This window comes from Salvelinus namaycush, unplaced genomic scaffold (assembly GCF_016432855.1).
Source record: "Salvelinus namaycush isolate Seneca unplaced genomic scaffold, SaNama_1.0 Scaffold411, whole genome shotgun sequence".
Taxonomy (NCBI): Eukaryota; Metazoa; Chordata; class Actinopteri; order Salmoniformes; family Salmonidae; genus Salvelinus; species Salvelinus namaycush.
Window position 1 is genome coordinate 60,119 of NW_024061100.1, and position 23,270 is coordinate 83,388.

The following is a 23,270-nucleotide window of genomic DNA, read 5'->3' on the forward strand; positions in this document are numbered from 1 at the left end:
GCCTTCTCTTTCTCTGTACTTCTCCATTAGAACTCTTCATTTGGGAGATTATTCGCAAAGATGGACCACTTATTACTTTGAAGTACCCCACACTACCATACGTTTTAAGGGAAAGTTAAGGATTGACAATAGCCGAGAAGCAAAAGAAATGTGTGTGTGTGTGTGTGTGTGTGTGTGTGTGTGTGTGTGTGTGTGTGTGTGTGTGTGTGTGTGTGTGTGTGTGTGTGTGTGTGTGTGTGTGTGTGTGTGTGTGTGTGTGTGTGTGTGTGTGTGTGTGTGTGTGTGTGTGTGTGTGTGTGTGTGTGTGTGTGTGTTTGGGGGAAGGATAACTATCCTCGTCATAGCCACGGGGATGAGGAAACACTTTTTAAATTATTGAATGTTAAATCTTAACTGATATAGTGAGTTATTCTGTCTGTAGTCCATTCTGTCTGTAGTGAATGTTACATCTTAACTGATATAGTGAGTTATTCTGTCTGTAGTCCATTCTGTCTGTAGTGAATGTTAAATCTTAGCTGATATAGTGAGTTATTCTGTCTGTAGTCCATTCTGTCTGTAGTGAATGTTAAATCTTAGCTGATATAGTGAGTTATTCTGTCTGTAGTCCATTCTGTCTGTAGTGAATGTTTAATCTTAACTGATATATTGAGCCATTCTGTCTGTAGTGAATGGTAAATATGAACTGATATATTGAGCCATTCTGTCTGTAGTGAAAGCAGTAGCTAGTGTCAACTGAAAAGGAGTGCATGCTTGAAAACATGGAGTGAGGTTACACAAAGTACGGCAATTTGTTCTAAAATATGCTGAAAATAAATCCAAAGGTGAAGAGAGGAGAGGAGAGATCTTCTAGAGGAAAAAGTAGGGGTCTACAATATATAGAGAGATTGAAGGTCCTCTCAGGGCAAGGTTCCATTCGCAGCATGTCAGCGTAAACCAATCAAGGAGATGTTTGCGGCAGCGAGCCACGGGTCCATTTCCCCTCTGTCACATACAGTCCAGTAATGCCTTTATGAAAATGAGTGCTGGCTGCACATGACAAATCACTGTAATTGATCACATGGCCATCCATCACAGGTAAGAACCCTGTCTTCCTCTGAGAAGCAGTGCACTTGAAGCTGAGTGCTTAAGACAAGTCTACTCCTTTCCTCCCCTCTATCTCACCATAATTCCATTCCCTCCCCTTACTTCACCCACCTACCCTTATCCTTCTCCCTCCACCTCATTACATGGAATATCACAGAAAAAAAGCCTACTAATTCAGCCCAGTCAAATGGCAGACACACACACACACACACACACACACACACACACACACAGTCCTGATGGTGTTTTACCAGTCTGCTAGTGTAACTGTACCCCACCTATCATCAGCAGCACAGCAAGTCCACAGCCCCGCTTTGATCAAACTAACACATACATTAGCTATGTGGCGGACAGGCGATACTTCAATAACATGCAACTCTTCTGTTCAATGGAAATCTTGTCAGTTTGGAGCACGGTGTAAAAACCCAGGAGAGGCCTATGTCATATCTCAGTAATATGTAACCATATCATATGTGACATATATGACTAACATGTCAGATCAGGTGACGTATAACTGCAATGGTTAAATGTCACTATTTTTTTAACATATTTTAATGAGACATGTTTGTACTAGAGAATGTCTTCAAGCTAGCTTCCGAAGCTGATTTTCTTTTATATATATATATATATATATATATATATATATATATATATATATATATATATATATATATATGTACCATTAGCTGTTCCTATATGGTGATGAGGTAGAACACTGTTTTAAATAAATTAGCCTCTATCTCCCGGGGGGCGACGCTGCATCTAGATGTAAAGGACATGGTCGACACTGGGAGAGATGTCTAATACACCAGCCCTCTCTCTCACTGCTAAGTATCTGGACTCTAATGTACAGTATAGAGTTTTATATAGATATCATTAGCCAAGCATGGCAAAATTATTTGGTTTTAAATGTCTCACTCCTTAATGACATATAGTCACACAGCCAATCAGAATGGATGTAGAGAATCTGGGTCGCGTCTGAAATGGCACCCTTTTCCCTATTTATACAACGGGTGGGTCTAATCCTGGATGCTGATTGTTTAAAACCGCATTCCAGCTGGTGTCTATTCCACAAGTTACCACAGGCTAAAGCTATGACGTTGAAATGCCTATTTACTCTGTTCCATATCACTGCGCAATCCACTATCTCATCAGCCCAGCCAGTCAATTTATAAACATGATCTCCACTATAAAAAGCATCTAGACATTATCCCCCATTTCTTTTAGACTAACACTTGGTTTTCAACAGCGAAGATTTGTATAAACCTTGCTGTCTGTCTCTCAGACGTTTGCAAAAAAAGAATACATCTCCAGCTAAATCTCGATCTCCAGCTGTCCCATTGCAATGAACGTGTCGGGAGTCAGGACGAGACAGACAGACAGCTTTTCTCAGCCAGAAATCATAAATCAGCTGGCATCATTTTTATGAATATATACTACGAAATGTCAATAGAAAAAAGGAATGCAGCTAGTTTGCAGTCTTTCCAGCTTCAGTTTGAAGTGATTGTGTTAGCTGTGTTGTTGGCTAGCTCCTCTGAACAAAAGTGTCCTGATGAGAGCACATTTTCTATGCCAGGCGAAATTGCGCATCATTAGCTCATTTTTATGAATGTATCCAAATAAATGTCACCAGAAAACAGCTTAAACAAATGCAAATGCAGCTACTTTGCTGTTATTCTGGCTTCACTATTTGACGTGACTTTAAGTTAGCCGTAGTTGGCTAGCTAGCAAGCAAGGGATAAGAATGTTGCCAGCAAGTATGGCAATGGAACATTTAGAATGAATGACTGGGTAGGGCTGGGCGATAAATCAATATCAATAATTATTGAGGTAATTACTTCCCTCAATAACGATATAAAAATGTTTAGATTCATTTTCGATAATGTCATTATAGAAAAATTAGGTACAGCAGTCCATTTCACCTCTGGGAAGCAGCAGGAACGTACGGAGAAGTGACAATATGCACGTGGCGAGGTATACGCCCACAAAAAACCACTTAGCACCTCGAATGATGGAGTTGCCACTATTAACCACGAAAAATGAGTGATGTAGGCGAAAACAGCGGCAGGGATAGCCATGGAGAAGGAGCAGCTTCCAAAGAAGAAATTATTGATAAAAAGGGTTAAACTGTTTCAGTAATTTGGAAGTGGTTTGGCTTTTGAAGTCCGACAAAGAGCAGAGCAATGTTCGGTGCAAATTGTGCCGTAGACAGGTGGCTACGTAGTCTGGTAATACGACAAACCTCTTTCAACATCTGAAGCAAAATCACTCTTTGGAACTTGCAGGAAGTTTGAGTTTGCGCCACGGTATTGATAAATTCCCCTCAAGCACCAGCCAATCTAGGAATGTTTGCCCGAAGCAGTCAACACTGACAGCGTTTATGCCCTACAAGCAAACATCGAAAAGACAAAGACATCACAAATGCTATTATGCATTGCATTGCTAAGGACATGCTAACAATTAGCACAGTCGAAAAAGGAAAGTTTCAAGAGGCTTATCAATTGAATTGACCCCAATTGACCACTGGCCGCAAACATGGAACCATTTTCCTTCAAGTATAATTTTATGTGTAGCTCACATAATTAAAAAAATATATAACCTTTATTTAACTAGGCAAGTCAGTTAAGAACAACTTCTTATTTTCAATGACGGCCTATCGGGGAACACTGCCTTGTTCAGGGGTAGAACGACAGAATTTTACCTTGTCAGCTCGGTGATTCGATCTAGCAACCTTTCGGTTACTGGCCCAACACTCTAACCATGGTGTGTTCAGGCATTCTTGAGTTTAAAGCAGATATGCACCTTTTAAAGATATACTTCTCCTTAATGCAACCGCTCTGTCAGATTTCAAAAAAGCTTTACGGAAAAAGCACACCATGCAATAATCTGAGTACAGCGCTCAGGCACCAAAACAAGCCATACAGATACCCGCCATGTTGTGGAGTCAACAGAAGTCAGAAATAGCATTATAAATATTCACTTACCTTTGATGATCTTCATCAGAATGCACTCCCAGGAATCCCAGTTCCACAATAAATGTTTGTTTTCTTCGATAAAGTCCATTATTTATGTCCAAATACCTCCTTTTTGTTTGCGCGTTTAGTTCACAAATCCAAATTCATGAGGCGCAGGCACACTTAGTCCTGACGAAAAGTCAAAAAAGTTATATTACAGTTCGTAGAAACATGTGAAACGATATATAGAATCAATCTTTAGGATGTTTTTATCATAAATCTTCAATAATGTTTCAACCGGACAATTCCTTTGTCTTTAGAAATTAAAAGGAACGCAGCTAGCTCTCACGGCCGCGCGCATGACTTAGCTCATGGCATTCTGCCAAACCCCTTAGTCAAACAGCTCTTATTCGCTCCCCCTTCACAGTAGAAGCCTGAAACAAGGTGCTAAAGACTGTTGACATCTAGTGGAAGCCTTAGGAAGTGCAATCGGACCAAATTTACACTGTATCTTGGATAGGCAAAGACTTAAAAACCTACAAACCTCAGATTTCCCACTTACTGGTTGGATTTTTTTCTCAGGTTTTTGCCTGCCATATGAGTTCTGTTATACTCACAGACATCATTCAAACCGTTTTAGAAACTTCAGAGTGTTTTCTATCCAAATCTACTAATAATATGCATATCTTAGTTCTGGGCCTGAGTAGCAGGCAGTTTACTCTGGGCACCTTATTCATCCAAGCTACTCAATACTGCCCCCCATCCATACATTATTTGATTAATATCGAATGAAAGAATATATAGATATCGTGATAATTTATTTGCCATATTGCCCAGCCCTATGACTGGGTCACATCAATAGAGGCAGAACAAAAAGACTGAACGACTGGGTCACGTCTCTAGCAACCGAACCGGTAGAACGAATGACCAACCGGCTAGGGTAGCAACCTTTGATTTGTGTCGGGACTATATCTCGTGGAAGGTATGAATAAATTCATCAAAATAAATGTTTTAAAAATATGTCAATCATTATTTGAATATGTTGGTAACCCGTTGTATAAAAGTGATAATGCTTGACTTCGTCTTGGGCCTAACAACCCCCGTGCCAATATATCATCCAAACACTGGCACTATGTAGGAAATAGGGTGCCATTTTGGATCTAGGCCAGGCTTCATAAGAGTGGGGGCCACATAGTGATACTCTTGAAGTAGGTTTGATTTGCGGCGACCTGGTTTGCTCTGTTTCTCTGATGTTTGAGGACACATGAGTGTTATTATGTCTCGCCCCATCCTGTTGTACTGCAGATCTGAAAGGGACTCTATTGATGTGCTGTCTTATGAAAATGTTGATGCTTTTCTGGTTCTTTCTGAATATGCTCTATATTTAACAGTATGTTTCAATTACAAGGCAGTTGCTTTTTATACATTGTGTTGAAAATGACTTGGTACAGTAGCTGGATGAAGTGTTTATGCATTGTCGATGTGAAAGGAAACTGAGAAAATAAATTGTTCAATCCCACTTGAGTGTAAATGACATATATTTATCTAAAATTATGTTGACAATTACAAGGTCAGATGGATATGCGTTGTGTGTGGCAGTGGCACCATACAGAACTGAACTAACAACCCTGTTGTGTCTTATTACAGACTTTTAATGGCATCAATGTTCACATTTATAGGCCAGTCAGCTTCCATCACTCTTCTAGTTTGACCCTACATAATCGGTCCTTACTTTCATACAGCACAATAATAAAACTACTGCTATAACAACTGGATTATAAATCCCATATCATACAAACACACACACATACATACATACACACACACACACACACGCACACACACACACACACACACACACACACACACACACACACACACACACACACACACACACACACACACACACACACACACACACACACACACACACACACACACACACACACACATTCTTTATTACTGAGTCATTAACCTGATGATGGGGCTGATGGTGGTACTGAGTTGTCATGGAGACACCTGGCCCTCATCCTCCCTACTGGCCACTCATTCAGACAGGTGTGATTCAAATACCTGCAGGTGCATGTAGACTAGACAGCCAGCCATCAATGTAGAGCGGTTTATCATACTCTCTCTTACACGTTTGTATGATTTTCCAGGTGTCCTCAGTTTCCCAGGTAACAAGCCTGTACTGTGGTTGACTCAAGAGGCCTCTCTAGAATGGGACGTTTTATGGACCGTTTTTCTCTGTGGTAAAATGTCAGCTCCTTTTCCCTTGGGTCTTACCCAGTGGTTTTCAAAAAACCGGGAAATTAGAGTTTCCAACATCAAATATGAAAGTAAAGATGCTTGTTTAGCAAGAAAGGGGATTTACAGAAAAACTAAAAATATTTTAAGTTGCTAAAACACTCATTTAGAAATAAGAGGCTCAAGCAGTAATCCGTGATGTATTTTGGGGGATTTATTTCTTCATACTAACGAGTTGGGAAAGCAAACAATGGCAAAAGATAATAGTATTTTGTCTCCGTATTGTCTAAAATCCTAACATATATGTCAAATGGCTCAGAAAGACACACACACGCACACGCACACACGCACACACACACACACACACACGCACACACACACACACACACACACACACACACACACACACACACACACACACACACACACACACACACACACACACACACACACACACACACACACACAGTCATGTACAACTTGTGAGGACACAGTCCCATTCAAAATCCTATTTTCCCTAACCCCTAACCTCTAACCCCTAACCCTTACCCTAACCTTACCCTAACCTGGTCCCCACAAGTATAGTTAAACATGTCCACCCTCACACACACACCCTCACACACACATATACTACATGTTCTTCTAGCAATCCTTGCCGTTATTGTGCGGTAGTGATTGAAGTGTAGCAGTAGTGAGTGAATTGGGCATGACATACCAAAACTCCCAACGGCTGTCAGTCCTATCGTCTTTCTGCTGAGATGAGCTGTTTTCTCTAAACACTGTGTGGAATGGAACAGAATAGAATGGTGTGACTGCAGGAAGGACCAGAGTTGATCCTGACTGTAGGAGTAGAGTGCTCATACACGCTCTCAAGTGTAATGCCTATGGAAACTGTTGTCGGGGGAACAGCACAGAGCTATTCCACTATACTCAACTCAAAGTCCTATATGTTGTTGCCATGTTGGGGGAAGAATGCCTAGCAACTGTGTGTGTGTGTGTGTGTGTGTGTGTGTGTGTGTGTGTGTGTCTGTGTGTGTGTGTCTGTGTGTGTGTGTGTGTGTGTGTGTGTGTGTGTGTGTGTGTGTGTGTGTGTGTGTGTGTGTGTGTGTGTGTGTGTGTGTGTGTGTGTGTGTGTGTGTGTGTGTGTGTGTGTGTGTGTGTGTGTGTGTGCGTGCGTGTGTGTGTGTGTGTGTGTGTTCTCCTGACTCTCCTGACTCTCTTTCTCCTGACTCCGCGGTGTACATCTGGGATCTCTCATTAAGATGACGTGTCACATAATTAATGCCTCTGCTTGCCAAGTTAACACTCAATTAGTGACATTGCAGATGAAATGTGAGAAGTGGTGTTAATGGGATGGGAATCACACACACTTTGGTAGGAGTGAGGAAAGAAAGTGAGACTATCTTGTATCTTCTTGGTTTCCAGTGTTTTGCCTCATCTAAGGACAGTTTAATGTAGGCAACCTACACAGTTTGACATACTCTCTGCGTTCTATTTAAATCAACGTGTCAACTAATCATCAAGCCCTCAAGGGACTGAATGAGGCGTGTTTGTCCAGGGCTGCAACTAAACTGTGTAATGTTGTGGGTACTGGAGAAACAGGGTTGGGAACCACTGCTGTCTATCATTTGGCTGAGTGTTATGGTAAACATATTAACTAGGCCTGTGTTTCTATGGTTATCCTCAAGTAGAAACATTTTTCTTTCCTGGAGAAGATTCCTGTATTTTTTCTCTCCTGATATTATGTTTGACAGTATGAGAGTGATTGTCTTGACAAGGACGAGGATACTTCAACGACATGTCAAACCTTCCCCAGGTTGTCCTAAAGCGATAAGAAGCTAGCGACGACGGTGGATGGGGCTACTGCATAATTTATAACTTGTAGAAATCCATTTGTGGCATAAATGACTTTGATGTTAATTAGTTGTAGATTGGGCATCCAACAAAAGGTGCATTCAGTAAGCACAATCTGTTCTGAGGAGAGAAGCTGGCTGCAACTCAGACATAAATAGCTCAAGCAGTGATGTTTTAAATGACATTTCATAGAAAAAACACATCCCTATACAGTGCATTCGAAAAGTATTCAGACCCCTTGAATTTTTCCAAATTTTGTTACGTTACAGCCTTATTCTAAAATGGATTCAATCGTTTTTTCCCCTCATCAATCTACACACAATACCCCATAATGACAAAAACAGGTTTTTAGAAATGTTTGCAAAAATAAAATAAAATAATGAAATATCACATTTACATAATTATTCAGACCCTTTAAGTACTTTGTTGAAGCACCTTTGCCAGCAATTACAGCCTCGATTCTTCTTGGGTATGACGCTTCAAGCGTGGTACACCTGTATTTGGGGAGTTTCTCCCATTCTTCTCTGCAGATCCTCTCAAGCTCTGTCAGGTTGGATGGGGAGCGTTGCTGCACAGCTATTTTCAGGTCTCTCCAGAGATGTTCGATTAGGTTCAAGTCCGGACTTTGGCTGGGCCACTCAAGGACATTCAGAGACTTGTCCCGAAGCCACTCCTGCATTGTCTTGGCTGTGTGCTTAGGGTCGTTGTCCTATTGGAAGGTTAATCTTCACCCAGTCTGAGGTCCTGAGCGCACTGGAGCTCTGTCAGAGTAATAATCGGGCCCTTCTTTCACCATTGCTCAGTTTGGCCGGGCGGCCAGCTCTAGGAAGAGTCTGGTGGTTCCAAACTTCTTCCATTTAAGAATGATGGAAGCCACTGTGTTCTTGGGGACCTTCAATGCTGCAGAAATGTTTTGGTACCCTTCCCCAGATCTGTGCCTCGACACAATCCTGTCTCGGAGCTCTACGGACAATTCCTTCGACCTCATGGCTTGTGATACCTTATATAGACAGGTGCCTTTCCAAATCATGTCCAATCAACGGAATTTACCACAGGTGGACTCCAATCAAGTTGTAGAAACATCTTAAGGATGCTCCTGAGCTCAATTTTGAGTTTCATAGCAAATGGTCTGAATACTTACGTAAATAAGGTATTTCTGTTTTTTATTTGTAATAAATTTGCAAAAATTTGTTTTCGTCTTGTCATTATGAGGTATTGTGTGTAGATTGATCAGGAAAAAACATAATTTAATCAATTTTAGTCTGTAACGTAACAACATGTAGAAAAAGGGAATGGGTGTGAATACTTTCTGAATGTACTGTATATCGAGATTTGGAAAGGGATCAACAAAAGAGAAGGGAGTTGTATCTGGCTGTGCCGTTGTTCCCTCTACTGGTGAACTTGGGAAGTGTGGACGTTGACAGGGAAAATAACATGTTTCCAGGCGATTAATGTGATTCTGTGTCCCTTCACCTTCTCTCACCCACTCTCTCTCTCTCTCTGTCTCTCTCTGTCTCTCTCCCCAACTCTCCCCACTCTCTCTCTGTTTCCCTCCCTCCCTCCCTCCCTCCCTCCCTCCCTCCCTCCCTCCCTCCCTCCCTCCCTCCCTCCCTCCCTCTCTCTCTCTGTCTCTCCCCAACTCTCCCTACCTCTCTCTCTCTCACCCACTCCCCCTCCCTCTCTCTGTCTCTCTCCCCAACTCTCCCTCCCTCTTGCTCTCTCTCTGTCTCTCTCCCTCTCTCCCCAACTCTCTCTCCCTCCCTCCCTCCCTCCCTCCCTCCCTCCCTCCCTCCCTCCCTCCCTCCCTCCCTCCCTCCCTCAATCTATCTTTCTCTCTGTCTCTCTCCCCAACTCTCCCTCCCTCCCTCCCTCCCTCCCTCCCTCCCTCCCTCCCTCCCTCCCTCCCTCCCTCCCTCCCTCCCTCCCTCTCACCCACTCTCCCTTCCTCTCTCTGTCTCTCTCCCCAACTCTCCCTCTCTCTCTCTCTCTCTCTCTCTCTCTCTCTCTCTCTCTCTCTCTCTCACCCCAACACTCCCTCCCTCTCTCTCTGTCTCTCTCTCTCTCTCCCACTTTATCTCTCTCTCCCCAACTCTCCCACTCTCTCTGTCTCTCTCCCAACTCTGTCTCTCTCTCTCTTTCTCTCCCCAACTCTCCCACTCTCTCTCCCTGTCTCTCTCCCCAACTCTCACACTCTCTCTCTGTCTATCTCCCCAACTCTCCCACTCTCTCTCTCTGTCTCTCTCCCCAACTCTCTCTCCCTCTCTCTCTGTCTCTCTCGCCAACTCTCCCACTCTCTCTCTCTCTAACTCTCCCTCTCTCTCACACACACACACACACCGGTCTACCCTCGGTCAGAGGGATAGCTTACCATTTCTGAGCTCATTTTGGTGTGTTAATGGAAATTGATTGTGCTGCTTCCAGCCTTCTCTGTCATGACAAGTTATTTTAGTGGCACTAAAGGAGGCTTATGCGCAAGTTTAACGGGAGAACAAAACAGTGACTTGGGGCATATTTTCAACATAGCAAAGCTCTGGTTTATTTATGAAATGCCAATGTTACAGCCAGAGAAAGAACTCTAGCATGGGCCAGTAGAGAGAAATCGTGTTGTTGTTTTCTTCCCCATCCCCTTTCACTAAAGCTAGGCCTTTACAGTGTTGAGTAATTGCTTTCTAGTTTTACACAGGCGCTGCCCGTCGCCCGTCAAATGGTGCTGTAGGTGAATGGCTCTCCAGGCTATTTGAAGTTATAATTGCCGGCTTGATTTGTAGTCTTCCAGGGTCATCGTTCCAGCCAGTTGTACCATGACAGCACTACAGCCCCCAATAAAGAGAACAAGCAAAACACATTTCCCCCATCGCAAACTGATCAGCTTTTATCCAACCCTGCGGGAATGGGATTTACTAAGGGGAAGTAAATCAATTGCTTTTTTGGTTTACACCCATGTAGTGTACGTTTCACAGTACGGGTTAGTACCAGAAAAACACAGTAGTTCTCTCGACCAAACAGACAGGTAATACGTTTCCAGTCCAGTTGTTCATCAATTTGACTGCTAGAAGGTAAACAAAATGATCTTATCTCTCGTTCAACTGACATGTTTCTGTCTGTGGAGCTGTAGTGAAGTGCTCATGTCTAAACTGCATTAGGACTTCAGCTGAAGATCTTCTGAGGGTCTTCTGAGGGTCTTCTGAGGGTCTTCTGTGGGTCTTTTGAAGGTCTTCTGTGGGTCTTCTGAGAGTCTTCTGAGGGTCTTCTGAAGGTCTTCTGAGGGTCTTCTGAGGGTCTTCTGAAGGTCTTCTGAAGGTCTTCTGAGGGTCTTCTGAGGGTCTTCTGAAGGTCTTCTGAGGGTCTTCTGAAGGTCTTCTGTGGGTCTTCTGAGGGTCTTCTGAAGGTCTTCTGAGGGTCTTCTGAGGGTCTTCTGAAGGTCTTCTGAGGGTCTTCTGAAGGTCTTCTGAGGGTCTTCTGAAGGTCTTCTGTGGGTCTTCTGAAGTTCTTCTGAGGGTCTTCTGAGGGTCTTCTGAAGGTCTTCTGAGGGTCTTCTGAAGGTCTTCTGAGGGCCTTCTGAAGGTCTTCTGAGGGTCTTCTGAAGGTCTTCTGTGGGTCTTCTGAAGGTCTTCTGAAGTTCTTCTGAGGGTCTTCTGAGGGTCTTCTGAAGCTCTTCTGAGGGTCTTCTGAAGGTCTTCCGAGGGTCTTCTGAAGGTCTTCTGAAGTTCTTCTGAGGGTCTTCTGAGGGTCTTCTGAAGCTCTTCTGAGGGTCTTCTGAAGGTCTTCCGAGGGTCTTCTGAAGTTCTTCTGAGGGTCTTCTGAGGGTCTTCTGAGGTTCTTCTGAAGGTCTTCTGAGGGTCTTCCGAGGGTCTTCTGAGGGTCTTCTGAGGGTCTTCTGAGGTTCTTCTGAAGGTCTTCCGAGGGTCTTCTGAAGGTCTTCTGAAGTTCTTCTGAAGGTCTTCTGAGGGTCTTCTAAAGGTCTTCCGAGGGTCTTCTGAAGGTCTTCCGAGGGTCTTCTGAAGGTCTTCTGAAGTTCTTCTGAGGGTCTTCTGAAGGTCTTCTGAAGTTCTTCTGAGGGTCTTCTGAGGGTCTTCTGAAGTTCTTCTGAGGGTCTTCTGAGGGTCTTCTGAGGTTCTTCTGAAGGTCTTCTGAGGGTCTTCTGAAGGTCTTCTGAAGGTCTTCTGAAGGTCTTCTGAGGGTCTTCTGAAGTTCTTCTGAGGGTCTTCTGAGGGTCTTCTGAGGTTCTTCTGAAGGTCTTCTGAGGGTCTTCTGAAGGTCTTCTGAAGGTCTTCTGTGGGTCTCCTTCTGAGGGTCTTCTGAGGGTCTTCTGAAGGTCTTCTGAAGGTCTTCTGAAGTTCTTCTGAGGGTCTTCTGAGGGTCTTCTGAGGTTCTTCTGAAGGTCTTCTGAGGGTCTTCTGAAGGTCTTCTGAAGGTCTTCTGTGGGTCTCCTTCTGAGGGTCTTCTGAAGGTCTTCTGAGGGTCTTCTGAAGGTCTTCTGAAGGTCTTCTGTGGGTCTCCTTCTGAGGGTCTTCTGAGGGTCTTCTGAAGGTCTTCTGAGGGTCTTCTGAGGGTCTTCTGAAGGTCTTCTGTGGGTCTCCTTCTGAAGGGTGTGTTAGTCTCATTTGATGGGATTTGGTTGTTGTTCCCACTGGCAAGGTTCTACATTAGCGGTTGACTGTATCTCTGGCCTGATCATAAACTCTCCATTCTTTCTTTGTAGCGTCTATCTGTCCATCTTCCTCTTTTACCTCTCTCACTTTCTCTCCTCCTTCCTCTCCCTTCCATTCTCCAAATCTCTCTCTCATTCTCTGTGTCAGTCTCTCTCTCTCTCTCTCTCCTCTCTCTCTCTCTCTCTCTCTCTCTCTCTCTCTCTCTATCTCTAAATCCCTCTCTCCTTCCTCTCCTCTCCTCAACCATTTCATCCTCTCTCTTCCATCAGGTTGTCATCCGCACTCCACTTATTTTGTCCTAATCGCGACACTGTTAAAGTCCTCCGTGTGACAAGCCGCCCACTTCAAAAGGTCTCCCTCCCTCCCGGCTGCCACAACAGCCTCGACCAGCCAATTACCCGCAGTCGCTGGTCTGACAATACCGCCCACTGCGTCATCGTTGTTACGAGAGATGAGAAATGAACAAAGCCCATAGGTGGTGTGGATTAATTATAGCTGGCCTGGTCACTGGAGCTGTCCACGGGCATGGAGAGGGGCGAGGGGGGCGAGAGCGGGGGGGTTGTCTTAACACCGATGAAGCTGTCAGGGGGTGTCAGGCACGGCTGTGGGCCCTCTCACACCCCCTGCTGCGCCCAAGCCTGTGTGACTGACCGTTGGGTGCTGGGAGCAGCGGGCACAGCAGCACGCCTCATCACACGGGTCACCGGTCATGGCTGTCTGTAACGGTAATGACACAGAGCGCCGCGTCACCGCACCGTCGACCCTCCAGACCTTCAGATTTATCACGCTACTCTGAATAACAGGCCAAATTAGCCATAGCAAATAGGAATGGGAGGGGAAGGAACAGGTCAACAGCTGGGGGAGACTGTACAACAGTAATCACTGACTGCGGTGGCATGTAAAACTCTGTCACACGCAGCTAGATGTATCAGGACTGTGTGGAAACAGTAGAGGAAGAGGAGGGATCCTTCAGGCTACACTACAACGGTCCAAAGGCCTGCTGAGCTCAGACACAACATTAGGTATGTGCTGTGAAAGACATAAGTAGACCCATGTTTATATTACATTTCTTTTAGCCCCAATGAGTGTTCCCATAGTCTGTCTGTCTTCCTGCTTTATCAGGGCAGAGGATGTCTTGTGGTTTGTACCACTTACAGCCTGTTGACCTTTACAATCTTACATTAAGTACATCTGTATTACCTTCCGGCCCATTCCGCAGCGTAAGCCCTTTGTTTCTGTGTATTTAACGCAATAATGGCTATCGACAAGATCGTTTGACATAAGTGGGCGACGGACAGAGTCTCAACGGGCAAAAAGGTTTAGTTCACCTATAGGAGACAATTGCTCAGTGTTACCGGGTAGAAGATTACCGCAGTGCCACATAGCCCTTTAATCCTACAGCTGGCCTCGTCATTAATCTGATGTTTAAATGGCCCACTCTTAACATCTGCCCAGCCCAGGTCACTCTGTTATGGGCTCACATGGCTCCCAGATCTATTATGGGATTTCAGCATTAAAAGGGCCAAGGCAAGTCAAAAGGCCTAGGGTGAGAGGTTCATGCAAAGTTATGGAGAAAGGGTTAAAACCCCAGATTAAATGTTCAACTGAATGATTGCAATATCTGTGTTATCACCTTGCTAGCCCAGCCAGTGGTTATATAACAGAGCTACAGTGTTACTGCATGGTTGTGTGTTGAGACCTGGAGAGCTAGAGGACTGAGTGTACTAAGCTCTCAGAGACAGAGAGAGTAGTGGCTGTGCACCGTGCAGCGGTTCCTCGCAGCCTGGCACGTGGCATTGCTGTTCCCACGGGGCCTGCCGAGATGTAGGGCACCACGGTGGTACTGACTAGCTGGCACTGCCCCTGGTGCTGCGTCCGCTCTACTCTACCCACTGACCTGTTTGAACAGCTGTAGCTGCTTGGCACTGCCCGTCTCTGGAGATTAACTGTGGGCATGTACACTGGCACAGAGGCTGAGGCTGAAATTACACCCTATTGCCTATATAGTGCGCTACTTTTGACCTTCACACGTAGGGTCAAAAGTATCCTATATAGTGCGCTCAATAGGCAATAGAGTGTCATTTCGGATGCACCCGGAGACTGGCAGAGAGAGAGAGGGTTATAGCCCTGCTCGAAGGGAGGCGGACCGCAGGCACAGGCGCACAACCACAATGCATCCTGGGAGTGACTGACAGTGACCTGACCAGACAGGACAGGGGCTTACAGAGGCTTATCATCTCAGCCTCATATCTGCCCCGCAATGCCAGTTGATCCAGATCACATGACCCATTTCCAGGGGTCATGCCTCGTGTTTGAACCCGTGGTACTGCAGACTACAAGGTCGGGGACCGTTTAGAGCATCACAGTGACCCGCTGAAACATATGTGATTCTGAGTTGGGACATGTATAGCCTGTATGTGAAAACTACTTCTAAGACGCATACATTCAATGCACAGATCAAATACACTGCTGGAACGCCGATTAAGGTGTTTACGTGTCCTAATAATTTAAAAGATTTCTCAGAAAACCAGGTGTTTTAATTGGCGTACACTTACTTCCATTATGACCTTACCCCAATTAAGATAAGCAGAGTAAGGTGTTTACATGACTGTTACATAATCTGCCTACTGCCACAATCAGTTTAATATCTAATTATTAGTGTGCATGGGAACGTACTCAGTGAGTGGACAATAAGTGGAGATAACTGTAGATGTGGGTCGATGGGCTACACTGTAGCAGGACTTTCAAGGGACTACCATCGAAGCGTGAGGTCTCTGACATAACTCAAACGAGGCACCACCCCCGCTGCATGTCAGCACTTTGAATTTTGTTGATGTTACGAAACATTTCGTAACATCATTTGAGAACGTTTCATCATTGAACATGGTCATATTCCAGTGGAGGCTGCTGAGGGGAGGACGGCTCATAATAATTGTCGTAACGGAGCAAATGAAATGACATCAAACACATGAAAACCATGGAAACCATGTGTCTGATATCATTCCACTAATTCCGCTCCAGTTGTTACCACGAGCCTGTCCTCCCCAAATAAGCTGCCACCAACCTTCTGGGTCATGTTCTTGTTTATGGAAAAACACCTTTTTTTTGGTGTTGAATTATTACGGTACTTACAGTAGGTGTATTCTAAAGACTTTTGAGCGTTCTATTCCACAAATACAGCCTTGGATCATTTTAGCTACAAGTAAACAGTAACAATAGCCAAATGTGTCAGTGCTAAAAACCAAAGCCACCATGTAAACAACATGCCTGATTAAACAATGGCAAACTGCCGTTACTAAGGGAAACCACGAGATTTGTCCAGAAGACAATGAAGACGGTAGTTTAGACAACAAAGCTAGACAGTGCTTAAACATCGCTATGGCAGTCTTCCCAGCCTCAGACAATAAAGTCTGAGTTCCCAATGGCCCCCTATTCCCTTTTTCTACTACTTTGACCAAAGATATTGTTGCTCAGGACTCTAGTGGAGGAATCCAAGCGTTCAAGGTGGCAGAGTTGTGATACAGTCAATCTCATGAGATGTGCCTGCAGACCGAGAATGAACACACACACACAATCACTCACTCCAATAAAACAAGCCCTTTACTGTCGGCTGTCAGTTGACTGATCTAAACAGCTCAACACGGACATTCATATTTGTCCTTGGGACAAAACACTCTGTACCAAGTGCAAACCATTTCATTTTATTCCCCAATTGGAAAAACATTCAATCTCCTAATTAAAGATTATATCAGAAACAATTTTGTGTGTGGGGAAAAAATACCCACTAAATTAACTTCAAAGGGTAGTTTTACAAGTGGAACAGGGAATGAAATCACTCAGTACTTTGGGTAATAACTAAATAGAAGGAAAAAGTTATTTGCGGGAGTAAGTTGGACATTTTCAATATCCTTTGCATCAGGCAGGCCCTCTCAAATGACAGCAGTGCTGTGAATGTGTCAATACAGCATGCACAACAAACAGCATTGTCTATTCTGCACGTCTGTTTGCCGCTGCACACACCCTCCCCTCGTTATTATGAAAACAATGCACAATTAAAACAGTCATGATTCATTACTGCAGAGACTGGGTTAACCCATCTGCTTAATTGCAACTTTGGAAAGAATTCCTCACTTCTGTTTGGATATCAAAGCTGCAGCTGAAGACCGTGCAGTAGCAGGGGAAGTGGTTGGTAGACTATCTTCTTCTGTCCTATGATTCGAACCCAGAGAGAGAGACAATGTTCCTCAGTATTGTATGAGCATCTATGTGGTAGAAGGACATTCTCTCACACCCCTCCTAGGCTTTGCCTCAGTCATTTCCCTGACATGAGCCAAGAGGCCTCTCATGGTACTGATGATGACGGCAGCCATCTTGGATGTTAATATGCCCAAAGAAGCTGGAAGGTGTTGCTTCTCTCCAAAGGCAACAGGTAGAGTTGGGTCCTCAATGCCCATTCACACTGATGTATACATAGTCATAGCCGCTGTCAATTTATAGTCATCGTCTAATTTATAGTCATAGTCATCATGTCAATTTCTCTGTTTATATTCATTTGAGGCTGCACCGAAGCGCGGCTCAAAATAACAGGGAATTTATGACAGCCCAGCGCTCAAGATGAATCCATTTTTTAATTACAGAGAAGTACATAGGTATTGCCTGTCAAGCCTCCAGATTTAAGGTTTAGCCAAATGTTGGCGTTCATTTTAGCATAGCTGCTGAGAGAGCAGTATATGGAGGGGAAACTGGCTGAATCAATAACACATTTTCCCTCCCTTCCTCCCACTCTCCTCCTCTTCATAGAAATCACCTGCATCATTTCTACAACCCAGAGACCAAGACACCAGACCACAGAGAGGCTAAATGAGCATGCTCTCACGTCATGTCAGGGGCTGAACTATGTGTTCATTACAATCACCAGGAACAAATAAAGACAAGAGACAGAGGCACAAAGCAGGGAGCAGGAAGCAGGAAGTTAGCTCTATACATTGACTCTGCTTTTCACGAGTCACGACAACGTCTGTCCCCCGAGTCTATTTTAACACCAGAAGAGGCACTCTAAAGACAGCCTATTAGAATGCTTAAAGGCTGTGACAGTTGGGATGAGGAATGAAGAAAAGTAGGATAGTGTAATGATAATTTAAAGCAGCTAAATCATGCCTGGTCAGTTAATTAAGACTCAGCTAGACTAGGCTGGCGTTGGTTCCACAGCAAGCTGCCTGGTGAGAGGGAACAAATGGATTTACGTGTGTGTGTGTGTGTGTGTGTGTGTGTGTGTGTGTGTGTGTGTGTGAATATGTTTGGTATATTAAACAATGTAAGCAAGTACATATCTAAGATGATAAATGAACTAACGTTGTCATGACATACAGTGGTGCCCAAGTTAACCTCGGCTGCCTTATCATTTTGGTTCAAGCTGTCTTAAGTCACATCGGACAAAAACAGTGTGCAATGTTATGACAACTGCCATAACGATTAGATATTAGCTCATGGCTTCATGACCCAACTGCCAAGTCACGTTTAAATATCCCAAGACGTTGATGACTAAAGCGTCTTCACTATCAGAGCCCAGCAGAGAGATTCAGTTCAAAATGTTCCTGAACAGACAGACAGACAGACAGACAGACAGACAGACAGACAGACAGACATCCACGATAGCTTATTAAATCAGCTCCATATCCGTTGACCATACACTGTCGAATTGGATTACGTTCCCTGTTTGTTGAGCTTGTTATTTTGTTAAAGAGGTATTTATACAACCCTAAATCAACAGATAATGTGCTTGTTAGACGTGAATATGGAGGGAGCTAGGTAAGCATGCCTTGATTGAAATGATTGGATAGAGATGCGAGCTGAATGGTCATGAATGAAACGCTAATCAGTGAAAGGGAAATGTCAGATGGATACTTTCACGCACGTTAGGTACCCCCCTCGCTACTGTCTGCCTCGCCTGCCCAAACAATGCCCCCCCCCCCCCCCCCACGGGTGCTGTTTAGGCGTCGGGGGGTTACGGTTTGTGTGTGTGTGTGTGTGTGTGTGTGTGTGTGTGTGTGTGTGTGTGTGTGTGTGTGTGTGTGTGTGATGCACCAACATATTCTTGAGGAGCGCGGAAGCGTAGGTAATGATGTGTGGCCAAGAACGGGTCGCTATTTTAATTAGAGAGGCTTGCATGCATTATTCACCATTTCCTCAAAGGAGCTGTGTTGTGTTCAGGGGGGGAAACACTGTGCTGCTTGATGAGGCGTACTGCTGGGGTGATAGCTACAATCACACTGAAAACACACCTGAAGCTGTGTTGGATTTCATTTGCTTTGAGCTTCACGGGTACCGTGGCTCAGACAGGAAGGAATGGAGGAGCCATGACTATGGTGGGGAGACGGGGGAGGGAGGTATGAGCCATGACTATGGTGGGGAGACGGGGGAGGGAGGTATGAGCCATGACTATGGTGGGGGGACGGAGGAGGGAGGTATGAGCCATGACTATGGTGGGGAGACAGAGGAGGGAGGTATGAGCCATGACTATGGTGGGGAGACGGGGGAGGAAGGGAGGTAGGAGCCATGACTATGGTGGGGGGACAGGGAGGGAAGGGAGGTAGGAGCCATGACTATGGTGGGGAGACGGAGGAGGGAGGTATGAGCCATGACTATGGTGGGGAGATGGGGGAGGGAGGTATGAGCCATGACTATGGTGGGGAGATGGGGGAGGGCGGTATGAGCCATGACTATGGTGGGGAGACGGAGGAGGGAGGTATGAGCCATGACTATGGTGGGGAGATGGGGGAGGGAGGTATGAGCCATGACTATGGTGGGGAGACAGGGGAGGTAGGGAGGTATGAGCCATGACTATGGTGGGGAGATGGGGGAGGGAGGTATGAGCCATGACTATGGTGGGGAGATGGGGGAGGGAGGTATGAGCCATGACTATGGTGTGGAGACGGAGGAGGGAGGTATGAGCCATGACTATGGTGGGGAGATGGGGGAGGGAGGTATGAGCCATGACTATGGTGGGGAGACAGGGGAGGTAGGGAGGTATGAGCCATGACTATGGTGGGGGGACGGGGGAGGGAGGTATGAGCCATGACTATGGTGGGGAGACGGGGGAGGGAGGTATGAGCCATGACTATGGTGGGGGGACGGAGGAGGAAGGTATGAGCCATGACTATGGTGGGGAGACGGAGGAGGGAGGTATGAGCCATGACTATGCTGGGGAGACGGGGGAGGGAGGTATGAGCCATGACTATGGTGGGGAGACGGGGGAGGGAGGTATGAGCCATGACTATAGTGGGGGGACGGAGGAGGGAGGTATAAGCCATGACTATGGTGGGGAGAGGGGGGAGGGAGGTATGAGCCATGACTATGGTGGGGAGACGGGGGAGGGAGGTATGAGCCATGACTATGGTGGGGGGACGGAGGAGGGAGGTATGAGCCATGACTATGGTGGGAGACGGGGGAGGGAGGTATGAGCCATGACTATGGTGGGGGGATTGGGGAGGAAGGGAGGTAGGAGCCATGACTATGGTGGGGAGACGGGGGAGGTAGGAGCCATGACTATGGTGGGGGGACAGGGGAGGAAGGAAGGGAGGTAGGAGCCATGACTATGGTGGGGAGACGGGGGAGGAAGGGAGGTAGGTAGGAGCCATGACTATGGTGGGGGGACAGGGGAGGAAGGGAGGTAGGTAGGAGCCATGACTATGAAGGGGAGACGGGGGAGGAAGGGAGGAGCCATGACTATGGTGGGGAGACGGGGGAGGGAGGTAGGAGACATGACTATGGTGGGGGGACAGGGGAGGAAGGGAGGTAGGAGCCATGACTATGGTGGGGGGACAGGGGAGGAAGGGAGGTAGGAGCCATGACTATGGTGGGGGGACAGGGGAGGAAGGGAGGTAGGAGCCATGACTATGGTGGGGGGACAGGGGAGGAAGGGAGGTAGGAGCCATGACTATGGTGGGGGGACAGGGGAGGAAGGGAGTTAGGAGCCATGACTATGGTGGGGGGACAGGGGAGGAAGGGAGGTAGGAGCCATGACTATGGTGGGGGGACAGGGGAGGAAGGGAGGTAGGAGCCATGACTATGGTGGGGGGACAGGGGAGGAAGGGAGTTAGGAGCCATGACTATGGTGGGGGGACAGGGGAGGAAGGGAGGTAGGAGCCATGACTATGGTGGGGGGACAGGGGAGGAAGGGAGTTAGGAGCCATGACTATGGTGGGGGGACAGGGGAGGAAGGGAGTTAGGAGCCATGACTATGGTGGGGGGACAGGGGAGGAAGGGAGGTAGGGAGGTAGGAGCCATGACTATGGTGGGGGGACGGGTGAGGAAGGGAGTTAGGAGCCATGACTATGGTGGGGGGACAGGGGAGGAAGGTAGGAGACATGACTATGGTGGGGGGACAGGGGAGGAAGGGAGTTAGGAGCCATGACTATGGTGGGGGGATTGGGGAGGAAGGGAGATAGGAGCCATGACTATGGTGGGGGGACATGGGAGGAAGGGAGGTAGGAGCCATGACTATGGTGGGGGGATTGGGGAGGAAGGAGGTAGGAGCCATGACTATGGTGGGGGGACAGGGGAGGAAGGGAGTTAGGAGCCATGACTATGGTGGGGGGACAGGGGAGGAAGGGAGTTAGGAGCCATGAATATGGTGAGGGGACAGGGGAGGAAGGGAGGTAGGAGCCATGACTATGGTGGGGGGACAGGGGAGGAAGGGAGGTAGGAGCCATGACTATGGTGGGGGGACAGGGGAGGAAGGGAGGTAGGAGCCATGACTATGGTGGGGGGACAGGGGAGGAAGGAGGTAGGAGCCATGACTATGGTGGGGGGACAGGGGAGGAAGGGAGGTAGGGAGGTAGGAGCCATGACTATGGTGGGGGGATTGGGGAGGAAGGAGGTAGGAGCCATGACTATGGTGGGGGGACAGGGGAGGAAGGGAGTTAGGAGCCATGACTATGGTGGGGGGACAGGGGAGGAAGGGAGGTAGGGAGGTAGGAGCCATGACTATGGTGGGGGGATTGGGGAGGAAGGAGGTAGGAGCCATGACTATGGTGGGGGGACAGGGGAGGAAGGGAGTTAGGAGCCATGACTATGGTGGGGGGACAGGGGAGGAAGGGAGGTAGGAGCCATGACTATGGTGGGGGGACAGGGGAGGAAGGGAGTTAGGAGCCATTACTATGGTGGGGGGACAGGGGAGAAAGGGAGGTAGGAGCCATGACTATGGTGGGGGGATTGGGGAGGAAGGAGGTAGGAGCCATGACTATGGTGGGGGGACAGGGGAGGAAGGGAGTTAGGAGCCATGACTATGGTGGGGGGACAGGGGAGGAAGGGAGATAGGAGCCATGACCATGGTGAGGGGACAGGGGAGGAAGGGAGGTAGGAGCCATGACTATGGTGAGGGGACAGGGGAGGAAGGTAGGAGACATGACTATGGTGGGGGGACAGGGGAGGAAGGGAGTTAGGAGCCATGACTATGGTGGGGGGATTGGGGAGGAAGGTAGGTAGGAGCCATGACTATGGTGGGGGGACAGGGGAGGAAGGGATTTAGGAGACATGACTATGGTGGGGGGACAGGGGGAGGAAGGGAGGTAGGAGCCATGACTATGGTGGGGGGACAGGGGGAGGAAGGGAGCTAGGGAGTTAGGAGCCATGACTATGGTGAGGGGACAGGGGAGGAAGGGAGGTAGGAGCCATGACTATGGTGAGGGGACAGGGGAGGAAGGTAGGAGACATGACTATGGTGGGGGGACAGGGGAGGAAGGGAGTTAGGAGCCATGACTATGGGGGGGGGACAGGGGGAGGAAGGGAGGTAGGGAGGTAGGAGCCATGACTATGGTGAGGGGACAGGGGAGGAAGGTAGGAGACATGACTATGGTGGGGGGACAGGGGAGGAAGGGAGTTAGGAGCCATGACTATGGTGGGGGGACAGGGGAGGAAGGGAGGTAGGAGCCATGACTATGGTGAGGGGACAGGGGAGGAAGGTAGGAGACATGACTATGGTGGGGGGACAGGGGAGGAAGGGAGTTAGGAGCCATGACTATGGTGGGGGGACAGGGGAGGTAGGGAGGTAGGAGCCATGACTATGGTGGGGGGACAGGGGAGGAAGGGAGGTATGAGCCATGACTATGGTGGGGGGACAGGGGAGGGAGGTAGGAGACATGACTATGGTGGGGGGATTGGGGAGGAAGGGAGGTAGGAGCCATGACTATGGTGGGGGGACAGGGGAGGAAGGGAGGTAGGAGCCATGACTATGGTGGGGGGATTGGGGGAGGAAGGGAGGTAGGGAGGTAGGAGCCATGACTATCATGGGGGGACAGGGGAGGAAGGAGGTAGGAGCCATGACTATGGTGGGGGGACAGGGGAGGAAGGTAGGAGACATGACTATGGTGGGGGGACAGGGGAGGAAGGGAGTTAGGAGCCATGACTATGGTGGGGGGATTGGGGAGGAAGGGAGTTAGGAGCCATGACTATGGTGGGGGGATTGGGGAGGAAGGAGGTA

The 23,270-nt window shown here is 47.3% G+C and overlaps 1 protein-coding gene across 1 annotated transcript in view; it reads left to right on the forward strand.

Annotated features, from left to right (window-relative positions):
- Positions 1–13,315: 13,315 nt before the first annotated feature.
- The window catches only part of LOC120041186 (proline-rich extensin-like protein EPR1), a 64,954-nt gene continuing 54,999 nt past the window's right edge, over positions 13,316–23,270 (forward strand). The window contains exon 1 of the mRNA XM_038986124.1: positions 13,316–13,496. Within this exon, the coding sequence (XP_038842052.1) occupies positions 13,316–13,496 (181 nt within the window). The remainder of the gene's footprint in view (positions 13,497–23,270) is intronic.